This window comes from Pundamilia nyererei, unplaced genomic scaffold (assembly GCF_000239375.1).
Source record: "Pundamilia nyererei isolate P.nyererei 1_Seehausen unplaced genomic scaffold, PunNye1.0 scaffold00198, whole genome shotgun sequence".
NCBI classification, from domain to species: domain Eukaryota; kingdom Metazoa; phylum Chordata; class Actinopteri; order Cichliformes; family Cichlidae; genus Pundamilia; species Pundamilia nyererei.
Window position 1 is genome coordinate 362,222 of NW_005187599.1, and position 16,487 is coordinate 378,708.

Genomic DNA, 16,487 nt, shown 5'->3' on the forward strand with positions numbered 1-16,487 from the left:
GTGTGTGTGTGTGTGTGTGTGTGTGTGTGTGTGTGTGTGTGTAGGTTTCTCCATATTCTGACTTTCCATGTGTTGAATGTAAATGTGATCTGAGAGGCTCAAAGTCTTCAGTCTGCGCCAGAGACAACACACAGCCAGGTTAGTATATTTTTATTATTATTAGTAGTAGTATTGTTGTAGTATTGTTGTTCTGCAGCAGTTTTTTGCAGTATAACTATATTTCTTGGATGTGTGTGTGTGTGTGTGTGTGTGTGTTTAGGTTTGCTTGCAGGTCAGTGCATGTGTAAGGAGGGGTTTGCAGGTCAACAGTGTGACCGTTGTGCGTTTGGATACAGAGACTTTCCTCAGTGTTTTCGCTGTGAGTGTAGCCTGTCAGGCAGCATCAACACTGACCCATGCAGCCCCTGCATCTGCAAGGTAAACACCACCTGCTCTTCAATATCTGACCTGCTTTCTGGTGTTTCACCTGGTCCCTAACCTTACCTGTTCTCTCATCCTCAGGAGAATGTGATGGGAGCTCACTGTGATCTGTGCAAGCCAGGTTTTTTTAACCTCCAGGAGAGCAATCCTCTCGGATGTACCAGCTGCTTCTGCTTTGGTGTGTCTGATGTCTGCGAGAGCTCTGGCTTGTCCATAGGGCAGGTAAAAAATACCTGTGTTCAGGTAACAGCACCATATTGCATGCCTACATCATGAAGAACCTCTAAGTATGTTGGGGTTGTTTTTTTCAGGTGGTTACTGCAGAAGCTTTGCTCTTCCCCTCTGAAACAATCACCACCACCCCTGTACTTCACAGCAATGAGATACCCATTCATAGCAACATTTCCTCTGGTGCCACCCACCAACAAATGCTGTGGTGGGCAGCACCCCAAAGTTTCCTTGGCAACAAGGTAAGCTACCATTTCCATATTTGCTCATTATGCCAAACACATGCCAGTCTCTCCATCTACTTTCTGACTTCTCTCTGTCTGTAGCTGTTGTCTTATGGAGGTTTCCTGAACTACTTTGTGGTTTATGATGCTCCACTTGACTTTGAAAACCCCACCCTGTCCGCCCACTGTGACATCATTATCAAGGTGAGAACAAACATGTGATTAGATCACTATTTTGATTTCTCTAGATTGGTATGTTGTGTTATTATCAGACACCATCTACATTTTCACAGTGCATGTTTTATATTGAAAATGTAGCAGTGGTCTCTTGAAGGGCTTCAACATCCAGACTGAAGAAACTCTCTCATTCTCAGGGTAATGGTTTGGCTCTTCGTCTTTCACGTCTTCTCCCACTATCCCTCTCTACACTGGCTGAGCAATTGGTTAACGTGCCAATGGTCTGGCAGCAATTTGCGTATGACCAAACAGGCAGGCATGTTACCCGAGATGACCTGCTATTGGTTCTTGCCGATGTGACGTCACTGGTTGTCAGAGTTTACCTGAATACCTCCGCCACCGGAACGATACGGTGAGGAAAAGTAAATGATAACATATGGTCAAATCACTTATCTAAGGCTGAGTTGGAGATTAAAAAGACTCAGATAGCAAGGCTGAGATTCACTTAACCTGAAGCTTGAGTCCTACCGAGTCATCTCCCCAGCACAATTCTGCAGGAGGAGCCCAACATCAGTATGAACACTGCTGAAGATGGAATATTGACTGTCTCTGTCTATCACAGCCTCAGCTCCGTCTCTCTGGACATCGGTGACGCTAGCTCGAATTCTGAGGTCCAAGCACTTGCTGTGGAGAGATGTGAATGCCCGTGGGGTTACAATGGCACTTCCTGTGAGGTAATTTATTTAAGACTGAAACTATTTTTCATAATTTTGGATGCTATTGAAATGCAGACTTTCAACATTCAAGGGACAGAATAAAATAAAAAATAAAAAAATAGTATCTTACCACAGAGTAGTTTGCACTATTTTAGACTCAGCCCCTTCCTTTAAATGAAATTCTCAATTCAAGGACAGGTGAGGGCTATGTTTTTATTGTTTGCTAATCAGTTAAGCCCAGAATAAGTTTGAAGTGCAGCAGCTGGGTAATGTAGTGGTAAGACTACAGTTCCCACCGGCATCCAATAAGGGTCGTGGCTAGACCCCCCATGCTAAAACCAAGCCCTGGAATGGCGCGGCTACGTCTGCAGCCTATGCGCAGCTGGGACACAAGCATTTCATTACATGTTGTACTGTGTATGTGACAAAGTGAAATTGGAGTGCATCCTTAGTAATATCAGTTCAATACCTAATTGTTTGTGCATTTTTGTGTTTTAGTCGTGCCTACCAGGTTTCTACAGAGTGGGTGGAATCTTGTTTGGAGGAAACTGTATGCAGTGTGAATGCAATGATCATGCCGCTGAGTGTGACATCAATGGAGTTTGTGTGGTGAGTCACGTCACAATCAGAACAATCAAAAACAGCTTTCTCACCTGCTGTTCTGACACATGGTTCATTCCCTGTCCACTGTGTGGTCATCTCTCTCTGACCTTTTACTGATTCGTCCGTCTAACTTTTCTCAGGGCTGTACCCACAACACCACTGGCCCTCATTGTGATCAGTGTCTTCTGGGTTTCTATGGTGATGCCACAGAGGGAACAACAGATGACTGCCAGTTGTGTCCATGCCCTCTAACGAAGCCATCCAACAGGTTTGTCTTTGTCATTGGACCTCATTCAAACCAATTAAAGTTTATTAGTACAGGCAGTATGTAAGAACACCTCTGTGCCCTAGGTTCAGTCCCACTTGTGTGTTGGATGCATCTGGACAGGTACTGTGTGACCAGTGTCAGGATGGGTACACTGGAACCAACTGTGAGAAGTAAGTATGATTGAGAAGCCGATCAACCCAATGATAAACTGATAACCCAGCATAACACATGGGTTTGTGTCTTCAGGTGTGCTAGTGGTTTCTATGGGAACCCACAGGTAGTGGGTGGGACCTGCGTTCGCTGTGAGTGTAACGGTAATGTGGACATCAGTGAGGCAGGACACTGCGATACTGTCAGCGGGGAATGCTTGCGTTGCCTCGGAAACACAGCAGGGAGACACTGCGAGTTGTGTCGGCCTGGGTACTATGGAGATGCTGTGCACACCAAAGACTGTCGGGGTACGTCACACATATCTGCTTTGACATCAGTAATGATACACACTTAATGACTAAATGGGCCATTTTACCATTTTAGATACATGATTGATTTCAATTTGTTAATGTGAGTTTTTCTCACACTGAAAGGTTAGTGATCGACTTCCACTGTGACCATTCACATAGTCTGTGTGAATAGTATCCACGCAGCTATGTCTTAAACACATAGAAGTCTGGATGAGATCGAGTTTTCCACTTCTAAATTCATGAAAAAATTAATCACGCTGTCTAATTGTATACTTATTAGAGACAGCTTTACCGTGGCCTCCAGTAACACTTGGGAAATTTTGGAATCATTATTGACCAGGATATGGATGTGTGTAAATAAATATAATGTTCTCTTATGCTTTCGTTCATCTTCGGTTGATCCACCACATCACATTGAGAGTGTTAACAGAAACTAGAAAAGAGATCATGTTTCTCCCAAGTCACCTTCTAGTTACCTGCTTCTTGTTAAATCCAGAATTGAATTTAAAATCATTTTCTCACATATGCAGTCCTGATAATCAGGCCACGTTGTTTCTTAAAGACTTCATAGTACCATATTTTCCAATATCCCTGCAATAAAAGCAGCATTTTATTTTTCTTCTCAGCCCTCAACCAGTCATGGTAGATCACTCCCCGTCCCTGAGCCTGAGGTTTCATTCTGCTGAAAGAAGGCTCTTAAGCCTTGATTATACTCTGTCATGGACATGGACACAGTCTGTTGAGTCATTCCTGTTATACAGGCCAACGCACAGTTGTGCATTGTAATTTAAAGTCTCCATGGATTAGTCCACAGTCAAGAAAAACTGGCTGTCACACAGACCTCTGCATGGATGCTCGCACTCACCATACAGTAATGAAATTTATGTCCCTCAGACCCTAGCAGACTAGCAGGCATAGAAAAAGCAAGACCTTTCAACCATCACAGCAAAACACTAAATATGTTAACCACAACATACATGAATAGTTTAAATAAGCATCATGGGTCATAGTGAAAAATAGGCTCTCAGTCTGGAAAGTGAAGTCAGTGTGGAAAAAACTAACTCCCAGAAACGCACACCCAGGCGCACTCAGAATTGCTTACACAGAGAAACACTCAATGCCTTTGTTTGAAATGTTGATCTTTTACAAATCCAGATTAGAGTCGACCTATGGACTCTTTGTTCTGCTATCACATGACTGTCTGTGACTATGTGTGAGTGTGTATCAGTACTTGTGATTGCATATACTACTAGCTAGTGGTGACATAATTAAACTGCACTCTGTTGATAATTTATAGCAGTACATTTTTCCTTATTTTCCAGACTTTGAAAAGAGTTGAGATTCACAGTCATTCTCGTCTGCACAACTGTTTTAAATCAAACTTGAATTTCCAGATACAAAAATGTAGCCAAATTCAGTTTTACTTAATCAGCATTTCTCAAGGAACTGTATATTGCAGCACCGTTACCTTTGTGGTAGAGAGGAAGAACTCCCCTATAAGGAGAACCATACACAGGGCTGCTGCAAATAGTTGAGAGTGAGGGGAAAGAAGATGGAAGAGAAAGCACAGAGAGGAGAAAAGAATCAAAAGCACAAAAGCTCTTAGAAGCTGTACTGTTTGTCAGTAAACAGCAAACAACTTTAAGAAACTGTTGTAGAGGTGGTGTCACTTGACCTGGGCTGTTAACGGGTAGGAAGTTTCACGTAATTTTTGACAGCAAGTGGGGCTTTCTTTCAGAATGTGGCTGTGATGTCAACGGGGCCCTTTCCAGTCAATGTAATGTCACAACAGGCCAGTGTATCTGCAGAGAGAATGTGACGGGACGCACCTGTGACCACTGCAAGGTGAGAGACACACATGCATGTGTGGCATACACTGTTTTTGTTTTGTGTTTGTTATTTTCATTTATACTTTGTGTAAAACTTGTTTTTCAGTCAGGATTCTATGGGCTGCAAAGTGGCCATGGCTGTATGCCATGTGGCTGCAACAAATCAGGATCTCTGTTTGAATCATGTGATAAGGAGGGGCAGTGTCAGTGTGTAGACGGTGTGACTGGACACAAATGTGACCGCTGCAGTAGGGGTTACTATGGTTTCCATGACAAAGGCTGCATAGGTAATAAACTGTAAGCTACAAGTCTTCATGCTGATTTGTTGACATTTCTGTCTCTAATTGACTGTTACTTTCTCCTCCCAGCATGCTCCTGTGATCACACTGGTGGGAACTGTAACCCTGAGAATGGAGAGTGCATCTGCCCCGCCCACACAGAGGGAGAGACCTGCAATAAGTGTGTAAAAAATTACTGGGGCCATAACCCCACCACAGGCTGCAAGGTAACACACACACACACACACACACACACACACACACACAGCTTGTGAGATGGGTTAACTCTAGTATCTGTTTAGCCTTGCAGCTGCAGTGAAGCAGGAAGCTCTTCCCCTCATTGTGACCTGACCAATGGACAATGTCTGTGCAAAGAGGGGTTCTTTGGCAAGTCATGCGATCAGTGTGCACCTGGTTACTATGGGTACCCAGCATGCTCAGCCTGTGGCTGTGACATGGCAGGCACAGAGGAGACCTTTTGCAACACTACCTTGGGGGTGTGTTCCTGCCAAAACACTGGAAATTGTGTGTGCAAGGTAATGTGAGAGTTGTTTGTTTTTTTTTTTTTATATATATTATATAAGTTCTGGTTTAGAGATCTCATCAAATCAGTGATGGTCCTGCTTAAGATAATAAAAAGACCCTCATGAAGTTCCATATTCCAAAATCATATACATGCAAAACAGTCTCAAAAACTGAACCTGTGGTCAGATTTTCCTTCATCAGTAGCATCAAGTGCTGCACTGCTTCCCGCACAGCTTGAAATGTTTGATTGCTCTGGGAAAGTTAAACTTTGCTGTTAATCTCAAATTCTTTTTATGTTGCTCACATGTTTCTGTATGGTATAATACGAGTTTGTCCTCTATGTGTGTGTATTTTTTCAGCCTGGGGTCTCAGGCCGGCGATGTGAAGAGTGTGTTTCTGGTTGGTTCGGTCTGTCAGCTGAAAATCTAGATGGTTGTTTGCAGTGTTTCTGTTCAGGACTGAGCCAAGACTGCGAGGAACAGGGAGGACTGACCAGAGTACCAGTGAGTACATCTTTTGCATAATCATTGTAGTTTACGCATCATGACATACACAGTTAAGGCTCCAAAGAGTTCTCCCTCATGCTGTCCCTTCTCACAGGTGTACCTGGCTTACTCCTCCACTCTTCCATTCCTGTCATTGGTCAGTCAGTCAAACCTGCAGGGTACTGTATCTGGAGTGTACCGTCAGGGCAGTGAAATGCTGCTCGACACCCGTCAGCTCAACACCAGCGGGCTGACAGGCCCGCTCTACTGGAGGCTCCCCGCTCAGTTTGAAGGAAACCAGGTACTATTATTCAAATTGATGCCTGATACTGTCTCGTTGCTTCCACTGTACCTTCAGCCCAATCGGCTAACTGACAGCTGCTGTTGCCCACACTGTTTAAATATGTGCTTTGGTTGTTTAAATAGTCACAGAATGATTTAGTCTTGCAACCTTTAAATGTGTTGGTTTAGACTTTACAATTTTCACTTCATTATAGTAGTAGCGTAAACTGCTGTGTGCTTAGTGGTGTACTTATGTTGTTTTCACTTTCCAGCTACTATCATATGGCGGACTGCTTTCTTACACGGTCACCTTTCACGCTGAGGGTGGCTCAGGACTTTCTAATCAGGAGCCTCAGGTGCTAATGAGGGGCGGGACTCTGAGGAAGCTTGCCATATACACCGACATGGTTGCTCCAAGCAATGGTGTCACAACTCAGCATGACATCAGGCTGACAGAGGTACAGCTGTACAGCAACATGCTAAAATAAAGACAGATGTTTAGAAAGAAAACCTGCTCACTGTGTGTGTGTGTGTGTGTGTGTGTGTGTGTGTGTGTGTGTGTGTTACAGCACAAGTGGAAGTATTTTAACTCCGTATCACAGAGGTCGGTGAGTCACGCTGACTTCATGTCCGTCCTCAGTAATATTGAGTACATCATCATCAAAGCGTCTTATGGTACCAGACTGCAGCAGAGCAGGTATTTGTAAACACTGTACTACACATTGTATTAAAATAACTGATTATGGTTAAAAATAAACTGTGGGCAAAATAAAATGCAGTAGTCATGTATAAGCACATGGAGAGTAAAAGGTGGGAATGGAGAAGTACTCATCCAGTTTATAATTCGGGCTGATCAAGCCCCAAGCCCCTAACCTTAAAAGTAGATACTGTGTATTTCCCAGTGGTGGGATAACATTTTGATCTGTAGCTAAATCAAGGAGCAGGTGGAGGTATGCACTTAGAGAAAAGGAATTAAAGTTAGTAGAAACGAGACAGAATACTTACATGTGAATGATAGGGATGCAGAGGTAAAGGTGACGATGCAAGGATTAGAGATAGTGAAGGTGGTTATGTTTAAATACCTGGAGTCACCCACCCAAAGCAACAAACAAAGAGGAGCTGAAGAGGTGAAGAAAAGAGTGCAAGTGTTAGAGGTGATCTGTGACAGAGGGACAGCAGCAAGTGTGAAAGGGTAGGGAGACCTGCTATGATATATGATTTGGAGACGGTGGTGCTGACAAAACGACAGCCAAAGCTGGAGGTGGCAGAGTTAAAGATTTTCATTATAAGTGGTCAGAGAGGACAGGACTATATCTGACAGACAGCTCAGGATGAGAGAAAGTAAGAAAGGCAAGGATGAGATGGCTTGGACATATGACATATTCATCAAAGGATGTTGAAGCTGCCAGGCAGAAGAAAAAGAGGAAGATCTCAGAGGATGGATGTGGAGAAGGAGACCAAGAATAGGGTTGGTGTGACAGGAACGATGCAGGTGAGATGGAGGCAGATGATCCGCTGTAGTGACTGGAATAATCTCCCGGTCGATAGCCATACATCGGAATCAATTCAATCGTTCAAATCGCTAAATGTAGTCTTAATTATATTTGTATTATTTGTTCCTTGTTTCACCCGCATTGCAGTTTTATTGTGAAGCAATTTGATGTACGCTTGTCTTTTAAATGTGCTATAGAAATAAACTTTGACTTCTTTTAGAAGCAGCAGAAAGACCAAGAAGAATCCAAACTGGGGGCTTCTTCCACAGGAAATTTATTTTTTACATGTCTGTGACCACAAGTCATGGTAGCTGTGAGATCACCAGTTTTCTTGTGCTGTTTTTTTTAAGGATCTCTAACATTACCATGGAAATGGCAGTGGAGGTGGAGAAGTCAGAAGTCGGAAATGTAGCCAGACTGATTGAGTCATGTGTCTGCCCACCTGGGTACACTGGACTCTCATGTCAGGTAATCACCATGTGGTGGTACAACTGTATACCTGGTGGGGCACTATCTAAAGCACCCTTTCTTCCTTTCCGTGGTTGTGGCTACCGAGGCTAACTAGGTCTACACCTGGACTTAATCAAGTGAATTAAGCTAGCTAGTCAAGTTTAACTAAAAGCTGAAACCCTTTTCTATCCAGTTTGTGGAAAGAGTAACTTACCCCCAGTGTCATGGCTGTGTGCAGGCAGGCAGGGAGAAAGGACCCAAAATGCAGGACTCTGAGGCAGATGTAAACTCAAAACACTCAGCTTTATTGTGGGCAGAAAAGGGAACATAAACTTAACTAAACTGGGAATACAGAACTAAACTAGGCCGGCTAGCAGATGGAACACGCGGTGAGGGTGAGTAGACATTAACAACACGACACTGACGCAAAGACACACTGGGCTTAAATACACTGTGGCAGTCATCAAGGAATTAGAGACAGAAGGGGAACACAGCTGGAAGGAATAAGACCTAACGAGACAGGGAGAGCAAAGCTGGAACACTGACATCAGACAGGAACAAGAACCTTCAAAGTAAAACAGGAAACAAAACACACTTTACTAAGACACGGACTAGACAGAGACAGACTTGACACTGACCAAAACCTACTAAATAATAATCATAATCAAAACAGTATCACTGATCAATCAGAACATAGAATCAATTTTATTAACAGTAGAAACATATCTAATGTCTAAAACAAAGCACTTTATTTCATGAAAAATCTTAGCTTATTTTGAACGGCAATATGCCTCAAAAACAGTTGGATTGAGGTAAAATGAGGTTGGAAAAGTAAATAACACTGAAACGAAACAGCTGGAGGTTTGCAACTATTAGGTTTAGTGGCAGCAACTCAGCACCATGACTGGGTATAAACAGATTGTCTTAGAGAGGCATTTTCCAACAAGTTCAAATGGGCAGAGGTTGAGCAAAAAATTACATCTACTAATTGTTAGACTTGTAGTCAAGACCGCCTAAACCAAGACCCAGACAATACCAAGACCAAGACAAAGTCGAGACGAGACCAAGACAAAGACAAAAAAAGTCTTTAAACTGCAGCCAGATGCTGCTTCGTTTACGGGTGTCAGGCATATTTATGTGTTTTTGCGACGCACTCGCACAGCCCTCCTCACCGCTGTCTACTGTCTCACTCACTCACTGAGAGGACAGACGCACGCTCCACTTGACTGTTGCGTCTCTCACCCTCTCTGTTTTTCACATAATGATATTATCCTATATCCTCGCATGTGATTGGACACAATATGGAGAATTGGAGCATAGCTGAGCCACTGTGTGAGAGCTGAGCAGCAAAAGGACATTAAGGAGCGGCTCTCGCTCAATGGGAGTCGACTCTTCTGATTCACTACAAAGCACTCTCTAAGCACGGCTCTTAGAGCTGATGCTCTTGTGCATGACACATTATCAAACGTTACGTTGTGTGTCATGGATACTGTTGACTACAAATCTCCCGACCACTATGTCGATCTGAGACAGCAAGACCAAGACAAGACCAAGACCAAAGTCCGTCGAGACCAAGAGAAGACCAAGACCACGTAAAAGTGGTCTCGATACATCCAGCTCTACTAATTGTTGAGTAATTTCAAAATAATGACCGTCAGCCTTGAAAATCTCGTCAGTATATAATATCATCAAAGGACTCCAAGAATCACGCGTGTGCGAGGATAAGACTGAAAATTCATTGGGCCCTCAGGTGCCACAGCATTACAAATAAGCATGTCATAGAAAACACGGTATATGCTCGCTCCGCAATCCTGAAATTCATGTTTGAGCTGTGTCATACAAAGAAAAGGCCATACATACTCATTATAAAAGAATATCTGCCATCATCTCTGGGCCAAATTCAAAATGCAGTGAGACAAAGTGGAAACTGTTCTAATAGTGCCTATGGAATTGGTAGCTTACACAGGACAGGCAACATCACTGCTAAAAGGTGTAGTAAGGTTTTACAGCAACATATACGTCATATACAGATTACATTGTTTACATGAAAAGCCTTGATTATATTTAAGCAAGCCAATGCAAAACTGCACACCGCCTGTATTATAACAGCAATGCTTCACAGTAGACAAGTCTGGGTGCTGAACAGGCCTGCCTGCAGTCCAGACTTTTCAACAACTGAAAACAAAAATCTGGCAACGAAGGCCCAAGACTGTTGAAGTAGTATCTTCTATGAGACAAGAATGGGACAGCAGCCCTCCCAAAAGTCCAGAACTGGCATTCTCCCAGATGTTCATGGCTGAACATGGTAAACATAGGAATATTTAAAGTTTTTTGAAATATTTTCCCAGTTTAATCATTTGATATGCTTTCTATGTTCTGTGTTTGGGTGTATGCGATTTGCAAATCATTGCACATTAAAAAAAAATATTTTACACAGTATACATGTTTTTCTGGAACTGTTTGTATTTTTATATTTGAATTTGTATTTGTATTGTTAATGGTTTTGGACGGTTCTATTAACAGCAGGAAGGTTCTGGGGTCAAACATATTTGGGAGCTTCCTGTGTGGATTTCTGCTGTTCCGGGTTTCTCCAGAAGTTCCAGTGTCCTTGCATAGGCTGTAGACATTTCTGTTAAATAAAATTAGATCATGTCATAAGTATGGATGTGAGGTAGATAAAGCAGAAGTTAAAAATAAAACAGATATAAAATAAAGACTGTTTGTACTGTAAAGATCTTTCCAGTCCAAGGAAGGACTCACATAGAATGGGACAGGCAAGTGAGTAGAAGTAGAAGAGGTTGGAGATGGACATGAACAGACAGAATGTGCTGGAGGCAGAGAGAAATCCCTGCATGCAGTTCCGCAAGGGAGACGAAATGCCCACAGCTGAATTTGGCAGGCAGGAAACGTACACCTCTCTCCTACACTAAGCAGAGTGAGGCCCAGTTCACTTAACTACGTCCACCATCACCAAAGACATTTCCTGACACATCTCTGCCTCTCTCATGTATCCTTCTGCAGGATTGTGACGTAGGATATTTCCGTCAACCTCAGTCTGAGTTGTCACCGCAGAGCAAGAAGTCGATGTTTGTTCGCCCCTGTGTTCAGTGTCGCTGCAACAACCACAGCGAAAAGTGCGACGCTGAGACGGGACAGTGTCAGGTAACGTGCTAACACTGATTCATACGAGCATTTTAGAGGAGATTGCAAACTAAAGACAGAACCATAGTCAGCGCAGAATATCAAGAGACTGCAGAATTTAGTAGAGTCTGTATTTTTTCACACAGGACTGTAAGCATCACACCAGCGGACAGAGCTGTGAGAAATGTGCCTCAGGTTATTATGGAAGTGTCAAAGGATCCATCGGCGACTGCTCACCGTGTGCATGCCCCCTGCTGAACAACAGGTGCACACCTTCATCGAGCATCTTGCGCCTCATTTCTTAATGATTCCTAAATTGTGTAAAATTGTTTTAAAATGTCACAGTTTTAAAATTAATGCCGGAATTAGATATGTTAGCATGGCTATTATATAAAATAAACTTAATTAGGCCTATGATGCTTATTATATAACAGGCTATTAGGATACATGAGCTAAGTTAAGCATGTGTCTTTTAGGCCCAGCTCCTAAACAGCAAAACGTGGAAACCTTATATCAAAGTAGTCTAAGGAGCTTGCAAAGAAAAGCGTCTGGGCTTCTTTAAGTTGCTTGAAGACGTTTCACCTCTCATCCGAGAAGCTTCTTCAATTCTAAGGTCAAATGGTGGAGAGTACCAGATTTAAACCTAGTGGGAGTTTCTCCACCATTTGACCTTAGAACTGAAGAAGCTTCTCGGATGAGAGGTGAAACGTCTTCAAGCAACTTAAAGAAGCCCAGACGCTTTTCTTTGCAAGCTCCTTTGACTACGATGACCTGGATGACTGAGAACCTTCACAGACTTATATCAAAGTAACTTTAAAAAACTTGTTTCAACTGACAAACAGTCCAAAATACAAACATACTTGCTATATTTAATGTTTATTAATGCCTGGATATAATACAGAATTTTGGTATTGATCAACTTTGGCATGTTGTTATTTTTGTATGTGTGTGTGCAGCTTTAGTCCCACCTGCATTTTGGAAGGAGCAGCAGGTGATTTCCGCTGCACCGCCTGCCAGCCTGGCTATGAAGGGAGATACTGTGAGAGGTGAGATCATTACGTCACATCTGTCTTTAGACCCTTTGTCATATACTGAAGTCGTCATCTAATTAATGCAACTTTTATTGTGAAAATTTGCTTGCTGTGTTTTCACACTGCCATCCTCCAGGTGTTCAGTTGGTTACTATGGTAACCCATCAGTACCAGGCGGTGTGTGTTCACAGTGTAGTTGCAGTGCATGGGGCTCCCTCCACTTGCTGTGTGACGTGCTGACTGGAGAGTGTCAATGTAAGGATGGGGTCAAAGGTCAGTCATGTAATGAGTGTGAAAAGAGGAGCATCTTCCAGGAAGGCGAGTGCGTGTGTGAGTAAATACATTAGACACACACACACACCACACACACACACAGACACACACTAACATGAGACACGCGACTAACATGTTCTTTTTTTATTTCCAGCATGTGATGACAAATGTACTGGTATCTTGTTGGATGACCTGGATGAGTTGCACAATCACTTCCTGTTTTTCAACCTGAGTACCATTGCAATGTCATCATACCGGCAGTTGTGGCTGCTGGAGAATCAGACCAGAGAAATGCAGGTACAAAAATGTGATTAAGTTGTTGCTCATGTCGAGATGTACGACATACTGAAATGATGACGACATGTCTCCCCAGGTGGTGTCTTCACAGAACAACTCTGTTATAGTGTCCACGTCTAGAGTGGAAGAAGGTCTAAATTATTTGACCTCTGAGCTCGGCTCTCTACTGCAGCAGGTAAGCACACCCGCCTGTCTGCTAAAGGTTCATTACACCACCTTCTGTGTGTCACTCAGAGTGTTTTCACCCCTTTAGTTTTTACTGTAATACATTGCACATTGCAAACAATGTAAGAATGGTACTGGGTCCTGGAACAGTGGATAACATTTGCAGTAATTCTAGAGTTAGCTGCTAGCTAGCTCTGAACACTTTTGCACTCTCCACATCTGATAACTGACTGGTCTTTTAAAACTTCTTTCCCATCCCATCGGAAAAATTTTCCCAATTCCTGATTGGCTAGGTCAACAGTCTGTCTAACGATGTCCAGATAGTGGACGTGTCCACAAACAACAGCTTTTCCCGAGGCGCGCTCCTATTGGAGGGCATCACCAGACTTCAAAACAACATTCAAGGTAAATAACAACAGAATATCAGAATGATGAATAATGAATGCTTAATGACACATTAATTAATGAAACAACGAAGACACCATTACCAACAGCAAACAAGTTGTTTTTAATCAAACGTGAAAACTGTAATTGATGCAGTGCTTCAGAGGGAAGCAGCACACCTGAATCAGACTGCAGAGGAAGGACTGGGTTCAGCCAATCAGACGCATCTGCTGGAGGACATAGAGTCCATATTAAACAGCATCAAAGATGTAAACCTAACAGCTGCAGAGCTTGTAGCCAATCAGGAGCTCAGGTCTGTTTGAGCAACACAGCAATATAGTTGATACACAAACACACAAGGACAGCGTTAACATGCTCTCTCTCTCTCCAGCCTTTCGGAGTCTCTCTTTCAATCGGTGCAGATCGACTTCCTGTCCAGCAGGGTGGCCACTAGCGACAAGCTTGGCCATCTCTCTACTTCACTTACTGCTGACATTAAAACACTGCAACATGCAAACACAACGCTGAATGATGCAGTGCAGCACAACATAGAAACAAATGTTCTGCTGGACACTGCACACACATTGCTGCAGCTATATCAGGTAAGTCCACATATACAGACCACAGGCTGAAGCGAAATTACTGGATTGCTCTAAAAAAAATATTCCTGAAGTCAAACTGGAAGTGCAGAGCATAGTTGCACATGGTTGAGGATCATAGTCTAGTCCAGGGGTGGGCAATTCCAGGCCTCGAGGGCCGGTGTCCTGCAGGTTTTAGATCTCACCCTGGGTCAACACACCTGAATCACGTGATTAGTTTGTTACCAGGCCTCTGGAGAACTTCAGGACATGTTGAGGAGCTAATTTAGCCATTTAAATCAGCTGTGTTGGTTCAAGGACACATCTAAAACCTGCAGGGACACCGGCCCACAAGGCCTGGAGTTGCCCACCCCTGGTCTAGTCCCTGTAGTCTCTCCCAGGCACAGTTTGGATCACCTGAAGGCCTTTCAGGAAACCTTTAGAATAGCCTGATAATATAACCTCGACATAAAATAAAAGAAGTAAATGCATTAACTAGTTTTTGAGCATCACTAATCTCCTGTTGGCTAGGGCCAATCTGCGTTGAGTTTGTTGTGTTTGTTATGTTTGTTATGTTCAAAATATCCTTGTAGTCAAAAGCATTGAGAGGTCAGTAAGACTAGAGCAGAGCTCAAGTTTTTTTTGCGGTTTCTCTGCTTTATAAAACACGCGTGACATTGTCTTAGCATTCTTCTGAAATTCAAAGGCGTCTTGTTGCTATTCTTTCTCTCTTTCTGTCAGTCTGGCCATCAGAACCTAAGTGTGGCGTGTCTGTCTTTGGACTCACAAATGGAGGACAGCCAGCTGCTGCTTGAAAATGCTGTCAGTTTGACTGAGGAGTTAAGAAACCACACCAGAGTAAGAGAAACTATAGTAGTCAATAATAAAGCTTTCCAGCAGACGCTTGCTATAATAATTATGTCACACTGATCAGCAGGTTGAGATGTTGGCTGCTGAGCTGGATCAGTGGCGCCCCCTCCTGAGGAAACAGGTGAATGGTTTGGTAATGGGGCTGAAGAAAAACGATGCTCTGGAGAATGTTTACCGTGCAGAGAAACATGCCCACTTGCTGCAGAGCTATGCTCTCTCCTTGCACAGGTATTTTGTGTTCCTCTTCCTCTGTTTGTGTGCTCCTGCTGTTTTTTCCCACTGAAATAAAAGCTCTTCTCTCTCAGTTCTCTGTCATCAGTGCATAACGTGTCTCAGAATGGTAGTCAGCTGGCTCAGTTTGACAGTGACATCACAGAACGAGTTGACTCTGCCCATCAGATGGCTTCAGTTGCCCTAGTGTCTGCCTCCTTAGCCCTAAACACGGTAAGTCTGTATTTGGCCTGAGACAGCAGTGCAATAAGGTGAATGAGAGGCTGTTGGTATGCAAATGTATAACACCTATATGTATTTGTATTTCAGAGTGTTCAATCGGAGCAGCCACTGTCAGAAGAAGGCAAAGCAAAGCTGGAAGTTTCCTCTGATATTTTGGAAGAAAGCCGAAGAATCAGCAGTGCGGCTGAAGGTGTGATAATGTTTCTGTTTATGAAACAATGCTTTGGACTATCATTGCACATCAGCCATGTGTGGACTGAATTACTACTTTTAGATGAAACTTTTTCCTCTTTGTTTTATTTAGACCTGCAGCTGAATGTTTCCATGGTAACTATCAGACTTGGACTTGTCAGAGACAGTGTTCATAACTCCAGCTTGCTTCTCCGTCAGCCCGTCAAAGCGTTACAGAGCCTTTCAAATGGTAAAAGGACTGATATGCGTGATGTACTAATGCACTGACGTATTGAAACAGTGATACTAATACAATATTGATACTCGTGTTTATCAGGTTCTTCTGAGGCATTGCAGCAGACCCAGATTCAGGCTGCAGCAGCGCACTCCAAGTTGCAGGAGGCGATGCAGCGGCTGCAGAAACTCAGAGCACAGCTGAAGGATTCTTCTTCTTTGGTGGAAAACGCTAACAATACATTGAGGGAGACTAGTCAGCTGATGACTCTTACACACACTGCAGGTTTGTCATTAAGATTTTACGCAAATGATTTGGTTTCATAAAAATCCAAATCTTTAGGCAAGGCAAGTTTATTTGTATAGCACAAACAAGGTGATTCAAAGTGCTTTACAGAGACATTAAAAAACAAAAACAATAAAAAGCATGATTTAAAATTGATTAAAAAGA

The 16,487-nt window shown here is 43.0% G+C and overlaps 1 protein-coding gene across 1 annotated transcript in view; it reads left to right on the forward strand.

Moving 5' to 3' along the window:
- The window catches only part of lama1 (laminin, alpha 1), a 34,967-nt gene that overhangs the window by 4,847 nt on the left and 13,633 nt on the right, over positions 1-16,487 (forward strand). The window contains exons 10-44 of the mRNA XM_005747464.1: positions 45-138; positions 260-417; positions 502-642; positions 732-890; positions 975-1,076; positions 1,247-1,461; positions 1,672-1,783; positions 2,264-2,374; positions 2,509-2,636; positions 2,720-2,806; positions 2,883-3,094; positions 4,836-4,942; positions 5,033-5,213; positions 5,295-5,431; positions 5,507-5,740; positions 6,089-6,232; positions 6,330-6,515; positions 6,769-6,954; positions 7,066-7,193; positions 8,340-8,457; positions 11,461-11,601; positions 11,727-11,845; positions 12,537-12,626; positions 12,748-12,941; positions 13,039-13,181; positions 13,258-13,356; positions 13,640-13,751; positions 13,887-14,043; positions 14,122-14,332; positions 15,050-15,166; positions 15,246-15,406; positions 15,484-15,622; positions 15,719-15,821; positions 15,936-16,052; positions 16,140-16,322. Of these exons, the coding sequence (XP_005747521.1) occupies positions 45-138; positions 260-417; positions 502-642; positions 732-890; positions 975-1,076; positions 1,247-1,461; positions 1,672-1,783; positions 2,264-2,374; positions 2,509-2,636; positions 2,720-2,806; positions 2,883-3,094; positions 4,836-4,942; positions 5,033-5,213; positions 5,295-5,431; positions 5,507-5,740; positions 6,089-6,232; positions 6,330-6,515; positions 6,769-6,954; positions 7,066-7,193; positions 8,340-8,457; positions 11,461-11,601; positions 11,727-11,845; positions 12,537-12,626; positions 12,748-12,941; positions 13,039-13,181; positions 13,258-13,356; positions 13,640-13,751; positions 13,887-14,043; positions 14,122-14,332; positions 15,050-15,166; positions 15,246-15,406; positions 15,484-15,622; positions 15,719-15,821; positions 15,936-16,052; positions 16,140-16,322 (5,026 nt within the window). The remainder of the gene's footprint in view (positions 1-44; positions 139-259; positions 418-501; positions 643-731; positions 891-974; positions 1,077-1,246; positions 1,462-1,671; positions 1,784-2,263; positions 2,375-2,508; positions 2,637-2,719; positions 2,807-2,882; positions 3,095-4,835; positions 4,943-5,032; positions 5,214-5,294; positions 5,432-5,506; positions 5,741-6,088; positions 6,233-6,329; positions 6,516-6,768; positions 6,955-7,065; positions 7,194-8,339; positions 8,458-11,460; positions 11,602-11,726; positions 11,846-12,536; positions 12,627-12,747; positions 12,942-13,038; positions 13,182-13,257; positions 13,357-13,639; positions 13,752-13,886; positions 14,044-14,121; positions 14,333-15,049; positions 15,167-15,245; positions 15,407-15,483; positions 15,623-15,718; positions 15,822-15,935; positions 16,053-16,139; positions 16,323-16,487) is intronic.